The sequence below is a fragment of the Saccostrea echinata genome, unplaced genomic scaffold (genome assembly GCF_033153115.1).
Source record: "Saccostrea echinata isolate AGI-Se365-2 ecotype Australia unplaced genomic scaffold, CSIRO_AGI_Sech_v1 ptg000054l, whole genome shotgun sequence".
Classification (NCBI taxonomy): Eukaryota; Metazoa; Mollusca; class Bivalvia; order Ostreida; family Ostreidae; genus Saccostrea; species Saccostrea echinata.
The window spans coordinates 40,664,896-40,676,524 of NW_026889803.1; the positions used below are offsets into that span (position 1 = coordinate 40,664,896).

An 11,629-nucleotide genomic window follows, 5' to 3' on the forward strand; every position below is an offset into this window, starting at 1 on the left:
TTAATTGCCATTTCAATCAAATAAATACAGAAATTACATTTCAATATCCTATTAATTTGCATGTAATATACCCAATTTAAAATAAATATGCTGTATTGAAATGATGTATACAATTCCTTATACAGTCATGTGAATCAGCTAAGTTCTAAATTGTCCATCTGAGTGCTCAAATCATCTGTCTCTTTCTTTCTCTTGTGAGGGGGTTTTATAGTTGCCTGTAATAAATGATAAACAAATTCATTTGCAACATTTTACATGCACACACGATATACCTGGTACTGTATACAGGGAAAATTTCGCCCCCGTTTTATTTTCGCCCCTTTCACCCTACCCTCATTTGGGCGAATTTAAAACAGGGCGAATTCAAAGAATACAGTATAATTTCTTAAACAAAACTATGAGTGGGCGAATTTAAAACTGGGCAAAATTGTTTGCAAGTGTGAAAGGGCAAAAATAAAATGGGGCGAAAATAACCCTGTATACAGTAATTAATGCATTTCATTTTTCAGTTATCGTACTTCCAAATCTTCAAATATCCACACAATAACAAATATTTCTTCTTTGTTGAGGTTTTAAGTGTAATTCATTCTAGGTATATGTATACTCTATTGAAAGTATCCCAAGGGACGGTCTTTCTATTTCCATCAAACCCATGACATAATAAGAAACCTGACGGAACACTCAGTATGAAATTAACCATTATAGAGGAACATACAGAAAATTGGCTGCAATAATGTAGCCCTCTCCGATTTTTTTAATCTGATATTTTCTGGAGAGGGCTACAATTCCACCGCATCTCCATAATGGTGCAAATATATTTTTTAAATACAGGCGACTGCAGGCAAAATAAATTGTTTTTACATTTAACTCATTTCTAATAAGACGAAATTTTTATTGACTGTCAACAGCATAGCCCTTTAAACGCGAAAACCAGGTAAAATAAATCTGCGTGTTTACCAGTCGCTCTCCTCAGCAGCCATGACAGTTCTCGCGTGATGTACTGAGACTTGCGCTTGAGCTTTAGAATAACTTGATAAAGCAAATGTCGGTGTTGATAAATGATTGCGTTATAAGGTATCACTAAACATCGATAAATAAAACCATTCCATGTGATATTTTTTCGTAAACAGCGATATTTATGCTAAAAATAAGGGAATTCCTAAAGATCCGCTCCCGAATTCTCATTGGCTGTCCTAAAATGATCAAGGTCAGTAAACATGGCGGATAAATTCAAGTTGTGATGTTGACATAAAAATAACCGATATATGAAATGTTCTGTATATTTTTGGATCGATTTATGTCTTGCATAACTACATTTCTGGAGTTCAGGTAAGAAATGCTAGTAAAATAGCCATTTACTAATAATTTGAGCCGAAATCTGTGCGGTAGTGAATCACTCCCACACTTGCACCATTACAGAGATCCTAAGGAGTTGTAGCCCTCTCCCAATTAAAAAAAAAAAAATTCGGGAAAGGGCTACATTATTGCAGCTAACAGAAAATCAGTTCATGAGAATTTTTAAACTCTTAAATGGGTTATCTGTTCCTAAAAATCACTAGATAATATACAAGTATCTAGGTATATATACATGTACGTATATATATATATATATATATATATATATATATATATATATATATATATATATATATATATGTCAGATACATGTATTAATGCATACAACAGTTAAGATTATGGACCCAACACTTTATTCTTTAAAACCTACCATCCATTGTAGTGGACGATCTCCTGCTGCCATTACACAATCGACCAATGAGAAGATAGCGATTCGTTCCTGCACACACTCTCCCCCCTCTTTTTCTGGATTCCAAATTAAGGTCATCACAGACTGCTTCTGTTCTTTTATAAAGATTTTATCTTTAATGTCCAGTTTCTGAAAATAAAACAGGTTAATTTATCAATATGATAGTGATGTTAGATGATCCATATCTTTTACTCACAGATTCATTTTTTCATCCTACATACTTTAAAAAAAATAGCAGATTCATTGCCATCAAATCAGTGACAATAAAAAATGTGCAGTCAAATAACACTTTGAAGAATGAATTTTATTTTGCCATAACAAGTATCTTTATAGAATGAAGCTTTCACAAACTTACATCACAGTACACTCGTTTGACAACACCAAACTTCATGATGAAGACATCAAAAGCCTTGTCCAACACACCCATCACCATTGCCCTCTCCTCAAATGGACCAGCTTCCTACAATATTACAAAAACATAATGACAATACCGGTAATATCCGTAACCTTCTTATTAACCTATTAATGCAACAATTGTTTTTAGAGAATAATTTATCATTTCTCTTAACACTGGCCTAATTTCCTTTAAGGCTATTGACCATTACCCTTCCCAGTGTCTTCAACTTGTAAATATACAAACAGAAAAACTAATCGTCCAAAATATTTATTTGCAATAAACTTCAAAAATGTTAAATGCCTTTGAGTAGTAAAATTACCTTGACAAATATGGAGAAATAGAGATCTACACTTAGTTCTTGCACTCGTTTAGAGTTGGTCTTTTTCTCATTACATTGTAGTGCCTGCTTGTTAATCTGCTGTGGAGTCAGACTAATCTCTGGACTGTAGCCTATATATACAAGATGTATCATTGAAAAATTAAGGAATTTCATTACCCCTCCTTGACATCTTTACATTTAAGAAATCAAATGCTGTGAACATTATCTTTTATTTTAGTATCTTTAAACTGTAAACACCTAACAATATTCACAACAAGAGAGATGGGTTTTTATTATTACAAAAGCACACAGATTTCCTGTATGTCTGTCTGTGACTTATGTTACCTAGCGCAGCTGATAGTGTCCTGTGAACAATGACATCAGCATATCGTCTGATGGGACTGGTGAAGTGGGTGTATAGTGGAACATTTAGGGCATAATGTCTGTACAGTTCTTCATCCTCAAGGCATCCAGTGCAAAAGTATACAGCATTCTGAAATACACGTACTTTATAAAATTAATGGAAGATCACTAATACACATGTATATGCAATACTCATCTCTATTCATGATCAAAGAAAAGTACATTAACATCACTGACTTTCTGAACAGGAAAATTACTGTATACGGGGAAATTTTTGCCCCGTTTTATTTTCGCCACTTTCGCCCTACTCTCAGTTGGATGAATTTAAAAGGGGCAAATTCAAAGAGCACTGTAGTATTTCTTAAACAGAACTGTGACTGGGTGAATTTAAAATGGGGCAAAATTGTTTGCAAGTGTGCAAGGGCAAAAATAACATGGGGCGAAAATAACTCTGTATACAGTAGTAAACTTTTATTTCGGTGCAAATATTCATTTTATATTCAAAATGCTGTGCCACATCATTTTATATTAATCTTGAGGCCTGCCATACCTGCATTGGCTTGGAGCACATACTGACAAGCACTTGCATTCTAGCACCTGAAAATTCATCATTTCCAAGGTAACTCCACAGAGACCTCTGAAAATAAATAAACAACTGCAATACCAAAGCAAACCTTCTTCTTGAATGAAAATCAAAATAGAATAAATACAATTAATATGTAAATTTTGGGCATCATACACACATTTCAAAAAACTAACCTGAAGATCACCTGCACTGTCAATGTCAATAGGAACACCTAGACTGGCACAAAGGTCTCTCTAAAGGGTAAAATACAAGTATATTACTTCTTCTGTACACAAAATGTATCAATAAAAAGAAATATGGGTTTGTTTACAAAGAAACTGACCATGTCCTCCATCATTTTAGATTTGGGTGGTGGGTGACGCCTCAGCAGAGATTGTTTGTCAAACACTGAATATGTCTTATGAGCAACAGCCATATTGGCAAGCAACATGAACTCTTCTACCAATCTAAATATAACGAAACATATACAAAAGGTTGTCAACAAGCTAAGCATAGGATTTCCCCCCCAATGATGAAATCAAATGGTAGTTTGATTTTTGTTTGATTTTGATGGTATTTTCAAATGGTATTAAATGGTACAAACTTAATTTAAAAAGAAATTCAAAATGAAAACACATTATATCTGCAAGATCCTTTTATATTCTGCATGTTAATAAAAAAATTTAAAATCTACAAAAGGCTACTTCAGAAGACTCCATTCATTGGTAATCCTTACAACATTTTCTTTTACCTGTTACTATCTTTCTGTTGGTAGATACTGTAGCCATTAGGAAGTCCTGTTTCATCATTCAGACAGAATTGTAACTTGACCTGGTCCAGTCTCAATGCACCACTATCCATTCGCTGCTTCCGAAGATTCACTGCTATCTGATCATTGAAATCGTAACTTCAAACATTCATTATCTTAATTCCAGAAGTTTTATAAATTGCATAAACAAGCTAGATCTTGTATCTTGTATCTCAATACTTCTTTTTATAAATCTTCAATAGAGAAGGACTCACTTTGTGAAGATTTAGAGTTCTGTCTTTGATTTCTTGAACAGAGAATTTCTCAGATATGGGAGGCAACTCTTCCTTGGTCCAATCTTTATCTGGTTGTTCGATAAATCCTTGAACATGTTCATATGCCAGTTTACAACAAGACTTGATCACAGATCGACCAAACCACTCTTCATATATCTGTCCATTAAAGAAAAAAGCATTAATAGATTTAAATAAAAGAAAACTATTTTATATTTCAGTACATTTTTTTTGAGACAAGCTGCAAAATTGTTCCTTTTTTTGCCAATGGAAAATTGTTATTCTGAATGTGCAAAAATGTGTCTGATAATGACCTCTCCTTTCTCTGAAATTTTCCAAACCACAGAAAATGTTAATCTATCCTCATCTGGATTCAAACTACAAAGCTCCTCACACAGAATTCTGGGTAACATAGGAATTACCTGTAAAAAAAAAAAAATAAATGTCTGTCCTGAAAAATTTCTATATACATGTACCAGCAATCAGATTCTATATGTTTTTAATTAGATGCAAGATAAAATAAAAACCAGATGCTCTCATAGTTCCATCTTGAAATAATCTAATTCTGTAGTTGAAGAAAGCCTCCTTTAATACTGGAAGGCAAATAAACAATCATACATTTATTTGTAAAATCAATAATGATTGATTAATAAAAAATTTACCTTTTGCACCAAATACACACTAGTAGCTCTATGACCTGCTATTTTATCTAGAACTGTTCCTTCTTTCAGGAAGTAACTGACATCAGCTATGTGAACTCCCACCTCATAGTTACCTAGGCAACAGAGGTTGAAAATCATAAAGTTAACATCTTTTCCAAAAATCAATTTTTGCAATTTACATGTACATATGGTATGATAAATATACAAACATTTTACAAAGTAAAAAGAATGGTATCAAAGATACAGAGGAAATCTTACCATCAGGGAGCTTCTCGCAGGACAGCGCATCATCTAAATCCCGTGCTGTAGAGGGATCAATGGTGAACACACACTGGGATCGGAAATCCCGTCGGGATTCATACTCCTCTGCTGGAATCCTCCAAGGCAGACTATGAACAGGTAAACTGTCAATGGCCTAGTCACAGAAAGATTCTAGTAAGTCTGTTGTATTTGTTAACCCCTATCCATCAGAATTACTGAGACACACATATTTAAAGAAAATACAGTACAGAGTATTTATTCTATGTAATGGATCTTCCAAAACAGAATCAAATTCCTTCTGATAAAAAACTTACAACATACATGTAACTACCTCTTTAGATTTTGTACGTGCTGGTGAAACAAATAATTCTAGCTTGAACATTTCAAATATTACAATTTGTTTTTAGTGCTCTTGAAATGTCAATGATTTTTTTTCAGTACCTCTTGAGGAAATTCTGAAGAATCAACATCATTCTCAATCAGCATTCCCTCAGTCTCTGGCTCAATCTGTCCTGCCTCTCCCAGACTTTTCATAAGTGACCTTAAAAAAAAAAGGACCTTATATCAGTCAACTCTTGCTAACATACATGTAGAAAGTAACAATGGCTTACGACTGCAAAAGACCCTAGAGACCTGCATGCACTTACAGTTTTTCATTCAGTTTCATGTATTATCCTAAAATCTTTTTTCTGAAAGACCTCGGCTTGTTTTTTTCAAGCTTATTATAAGAAAATTATCTCGTTTTATCCATTTCAAAAGGAATCAACCAAGTTATCCCCCCACCTCCACCCAAACATAATTCTCCATTTCTCATTGTTAACCTGGGGTAATCTCCTTATTTAATTAACTAATTAATTTTTCATAGGAACAGAGACTTACCCAAATGCCTGCATGTTATCTTTCCATTCTATTATTCTGCATATGAATAAAGTGTTCTTGTAGTCATCTGGCCTTTCATAAAAATCTGTAAAATATGAATAGACACTTTTGCTATAAAATAACGACTTTATAGATATGGTCAGAAAGGTCTTTACAGCACACCAAAATCTTAATTACCTTTCGGACACTCTGACATTGGAATTCTCATCCGAGGCATTCTACTGTCGATGGGCTTGAAAAAGGCCCAATTTTTGTTTTTGTCAGTCATTAAACTGATATTTCCTGTACAAGCTCTGTTGTTTCTTTTCTCCAGGATGGCCACTACCTTCAAGTACACGTAAAACAATATAAGAAGATAAAACATTAATAAATCTTTTACTGAAACAAGTTCATTTAATTGATTTTCAACATATTTCAATTTCTCTTCTTTTAAATACATGTTTAACATACTTTGGTATAAATTTTACCATTACCCATTTAAATGCATCTCAAAAAATGTCTTTTGACAAACTCATTTCATAACAAGTCAGACCTTTCAATTACTTTCAGACACACACACAAATCACCCCCCCCCCACCCACCCTTTTATTTCTTACCTTTGCTGTTGGTTGTAGCAGTTTGCTCTCCAAATGTTCATCTTTCTTCTCTGCTTCTTCATGAAATAATTTTTTGATGACTGGGCTATTATTAGTAAGAGCCCCATGTACAGAGAGGTATTTTTTCTGTGGAGTGGCTTTAGGAGTGTTTTTCTGACTGTCAGCTTGGCTGCCACTGGCATCTTTGTCCCCACTGTTGCTATTCCCAGTGGCACCTATGGTATCAGTGACAACATCAGATGTATCAACAACTGAGGAATTTTTCTCATCACATTTTTGTCTGTGTTCTTCTTCCAGATCTGTTAGGTGTTTCTCATGCACCTTAAAATTTAATATTCATAAATAAACAAAATAATGGATCATTCAAGAATTTCTAAAATATTGAAGTCTTGACAACACTAAAATCCTTTGATTGGAATCAGCAAGCTTTAGGGGTACCAACAAAATTATTTAATTCAATAACACATATATCAACCACTGAAAATGAGGAAATTATTATTATAATAATAATAATTTTTGTGATTTTCTATACCAATTTCTCTATATGGGGATTATTTTTGTGAAGGCAAGAAAAACAGAGTATGATTTAAAAGATGTCATGCTTGCTGAAATATTTGCAATATTTTCGAGATATTTTTCTTACTGCAAATTTAAAAAAAAAACTACCCCCTCCCAAACATTTCTACATTAAGAGTAGATTCAGACAGCTGTGATTATAACACTGACCCTCCATTCCAGCTTGTCTTTGAGCTGGACGACCACGATGTCCCCGTGGAATGCTCGGTTCCTGTCCTTCATCCCTGAGATAAGAATGTCCCTCTTTCCATCCTGTGTAAGACAACAACAACAAAATTATCATCTGTTCTCTCTAAAAATATTAATAGCCAGTGCAAGAAGATACAACAACCATTGTACATATTTAAATACAATGTATACATTAAATGTGAATTGTAAAATTACAACGATTCACATGCTCACCTAGCAAACACAAACCCAAGGAAAAATAGTCACATTTAATGTATACATTGTATATCCACTAGCATGTTTATATAACATTGGTGTTGCTTCAGTTCAAACACTGTTACTTGATATACATGTATACACCTTTGTTAGGTCCGTCATGAAAATCCCATTTTCAGAAGAGAGAGTTTCACCATTAATTAGATATATTGGTTCATGAAATACAATTGGTAAAGTTCTGCTCTTTCTTAAGAATCAATCTCATACACTACATGTAAAATCTTGCACTCACAGGATGGTCTATAAAGCACTCTTCATAATTCTTCACATTTATCCTAAACTGTCCCTGAAATTATAAAAAAAAAAAAATATACAAATTTAAAAAAACTTCCATAAACAAAGCTTTTGGAACTCGAACTATAAAATTTTTACGAAATCATTTAGTTTGGAATTTTCATATTACTCATTAATTTGATTATCGTTTCCTAGATTTACTTACCTCAAGCAGTTCCCCTCGTTTCAGTCCAGCAGAGATTTCCTCAGCTGACCAGTAATGCTCAAACAAACACTACAAACACAAAAAATGGAAACTTATGACTAAGTATAGACACTATATCAATTGTCTTTGTGGGTGTACTCACTGAGTTAGTAAATACTTCTAACTTGTTCTAAGAACTTTTTAAAACTGCTAATTGACTTCTACAGTATAAAACAGATATTCTGAGACCTATTAAATAATCCTGAGAATTCAACGTCTACTGGTTATTGATTTTACAGTATTTAACTAATACAGAGATACTGTACCTGGGTTTTAGCTGACTGTCCTCTATTGTTCTGTGGCTGTCCTGAAATTTGAACACAATATACAGTTATAAAGTTTGAATACAATATACAGTTATAAGTTTTAATTCTTTTTTCCTCAATAAAAGTACATGTATGTATTTAGTCACTAGTGAACTTCACTATATGTTATTTAATTTTCGTTTCAATGTGTGGCAGTCAGACAGGTTTGATAGCTAGTGGCCAGATAGCCCTGTTGGCAGAGCACCTGACTAGTGATTTAGGGAGCCCATCGAGGTTCGAATCCTGGTCTACTCATCTTATTTTCTCCCTCGCCAGTTACAAGTGCAATAATTCTCAGTGCATCTTTCTGTTTTAATTGTACATCAATTTGACAAACAAACTCCAGAAATGTCTACAATTGACCTTTTTTTATTTTCTTAAATGATTGATTTTAGGAGAATCTAAAGGAAACATAAAAGTGCAGTAAAGACAAACCTTTATTTTTTTTCCCTCTGTTATGGCCCTTCCCTTGTGCATTATCTCGTTTCTCCATTAAATCTTCCTTTATGCTCTCCTGTAAATTCCTACCACTCCCAGGTCTCTCAGACCTTCTTCCTTTCTTTAACTCCTCTCCATTCAAACCACCATTTCTACTTTCGTTTTCATCTGAACCCTCCTGCAAGTTCTCACTATTTGGTCTACTTTCATTTTCCTTATCATACCTTACAAATCTTCTGTTTCTTGGCTTTTTCTTCTTGCCATTTTCATCCTGTTGATTTTCTGAGGCATTAACCATTTCCTGGTTTTCTCTTTCCTTTTGTCTACCTTTTCCACTTTTAGGCCTATCTACTTTATTAGTAGAATCATTAGGAGGTTTATTACTTTCTTCTTTTTTACCTTTTCTTTCATTTTTCTGCCCTCTCTCTGACATCTCAGGCCCCCCTGAACCTTGTCTTGACTTCCCACTTTTTGGCCTCTTCTCCTTCTGACCCTTCACCCTGTTACCTTTATTTTCAGACTCTATACTCTGAGGTTCCTGAACTAAAGAATTAGCTGCCTGGTTATTTAATAATTGACTATCATTTTGTCCTTCACTTTTTTCAAACTTTTCAACTTCTATACCACTTTCATTTTTCTTCTCACTGGGTTTTATATCCACTGGAATATCACAACCACTGTTCAATGCACTGTCCCTGAGATCCTCCACTAACTTTGGATACACACTTTCATTAGTCAATGCTTCCTTCCCTACAGATCTCTGTGCTGACTCTGCTATCATTTCACATACTTTCTTTTTGTTTGGTTTATCAATTTTCATATCTTCTTGATCCATCTATAAAGAAATATATTATTTATTACTCGTATATCCTATCTCCCCCATTGAGAACCTCTTATTTTACTTTTGGGACCAGACAGTTCATATTGAAAACCTAAAATAATATACAATTATGGACTCTTTTGGTGGTGAATATGGTTTGTTATTCACCAGAAAAATAACTGGCCATTACAACCATTGTTTTCAACGTTGTTCAAAGTATTGATTGGGACGTCACAATGACTGACCCTCCAGTGAATACGGCTTCAAACTGGGGCTGGGACGATATATCGAGATATCGATAATATCAATTCAATGTGAGGATGATACGCATATCGATACGTATGAGGAAATATCGAAATATCGTCAAAAAAATTCTGACTTGTGTTTTTCTTTGTTTACTTAACATTTTGGGTTAAATCTATAAAATAAATATGCTAAATATAAATATAAATATGAAATACATAAAAATAAATACCATTTGTGTAAAATGATTTTGTTTTACAACAGATATACAACTTCTTTGAATAAATTATTCTTATTTGTGAAGAAAAAACATTTTATAACCAATTCAACATATTGTGATACATATTGTATCATGGCTCAAATATCGTGATACGTATCAATATAAAAAAAGTTGTATCGTCCCAGCCCTACTTCAAATCCTGTGAATATGTAGTACATTGTATTATGAACCGTTTGCATTTGTATAGATTATATAGGGAATATTTATAGACTATATAATAATGACTTTTAAATCCTTAAGTGAAGCAAACTTTTTATACACTCCAAATTAAATAGCTCTACTGATGAAAATGAAAGAATGGTGAAACAGACACATCCAGCAACTTTCACACAATAACTGAGGAGAGTTAAGTTTTCAATATATAATGTTTGAATATGCAGACTTGTGTTTTCTTCACACTTTACCAGATCTCTTGGTGATCTTCTCCTGTGTTGCCTTAGCAGCTGAGTATAACTGCCCACATTTTCCCTTGATTTGTTGGCCTTCTTTGATTTGGATGAGACACCTTCCTCTGGCTTGCTTTGTAAATCCTCTCTTGATTTGTTGGCCTTAGTCTTTGATTTGGATGAGATGCCTTCCTCTGGCTTGCTTGGTAAATCCTCTCTTGATTTGTTGGCTTTAATCTTTGAGGTGGACGAGACACCTTCCTCTGTATTGCTCTGTGAATCTTCCATATCACTTCTCAGTTTGCCACATCCAAGATCATTTTTTCTATTTGCAGCCATTTTGGTTTTAATCTACCTGTGTGCCTGTAGATAAGTAGATAAGGAGCATATGATCTTATTTATATTCAAGCACTATATATTATATAGCATATTAATTACAGGTAACTCTTGATGGCTCGAACTTCGATCTCTCGAAGTTCTTGATCGCTCGAAGTGAGTCTCCGGTCCCGAATTTTTTCACTATATAACTAAGCAAATTTACTCTTGATTTCTCGAACTCTTGATCTCTCGAAACCCTTGATCCCTCAAAGTCAAAATGCAGTCCCGCTATGCATATTCTATTAGAATTTACCCTCGATACCTCGAAGTGGCTATGTGTATACAAGATTATATAATTAGCACCTTTATCTGGACATTTAAATGGCCCCAGGCAGAAGACGCGGGTCTCGAGGAACAGGATGTTTATTCAGGTGACACTTATGATGCAAGGTGATAATTAATTTATAATGAATCCTATTTTGCCTATATGCTA

At 33.9% G+C, this 11,629-nt stretch overlaps 1 protein-coding gene across 1 annotated transcript; it reads right to left on the reverse strand.

Annotated features, from left to right (window-relative positions):
- Nucleotides 1-8: 8 nt before the first annotated feature.
- LOC133172685 (DIS3-like exonuclease 2) lies at nucleotides 9-11,177 on the reverse strand. The gene is made up of 23 exons (XM_061307636.1): nucleotides 10,837-11,177; nucleotides 9,087-9,924; nucleotides 8,613-8,653; nucleotides 8,308-8,376; nucleotides 8,101-8,154; nucleotides 7,575-7,676; nucleotides 6,849-7,169; nucleotides 6,430-6,577; nucleotides 6,253-6,337; nucleotides 5,815-5,914; nucleotides 5,371-5,527; nucleotides 5,113-5,225; nucleotides 4,765-4,872; nucleotides 4,433-4,609; nucleotides 4,161-4,297; nucleotides 3,753-3,876; nucleotides 3,604-3,663; nucleotides 3,395-3,481; nucleotides 2,827-2,974; nucleotides 2,482-2,612; nucleotides 2,121-2,225; nucleotides 1,727-1,894; nucleotides 9-215 (listed from the first exon to the last, which is right to left on the reverse strand). Exons 1-23 carry the CDS (start codon nucleotides 11,155-11,157, stop codon nucleotides 135-137), a joined length of 3,675 nt encoding a protein of 1,224 aa, XP_061163620.1. The 5' UTR covers nucleotides 11,158-11,177; the 3' UTR covers nucleotides 9-134.
- Between the last annotated feature and the right edge of the window lie 452 nt (nucleotides 11,178-11,629).

Excerpts from the sequence above, each read along its gene's own strand:
- LOC133172685 (XM_061307636.1), bottom strand. The coding sequence starts at position 11,157 with ATGGCTGCAAATAGAAAAAATGATCTTGGATGTGGCAAACTGAGAAGT. Across the intron at positions 1,895-2,120 it reads TCAAACGAGTGTACTGTGAT|AAACTGGACATTAAAGATAA; the intron begins GTAAGTTTGTGA and ends TTTTATTTTCAG. Across the intron at positions 216-1,726 it reads ATCGTCCACTACAATGGATG|GCAACTATAAAACCCCCTCA; the intron begins GTAGGTTTTAAA and ends CATTTATTACAG.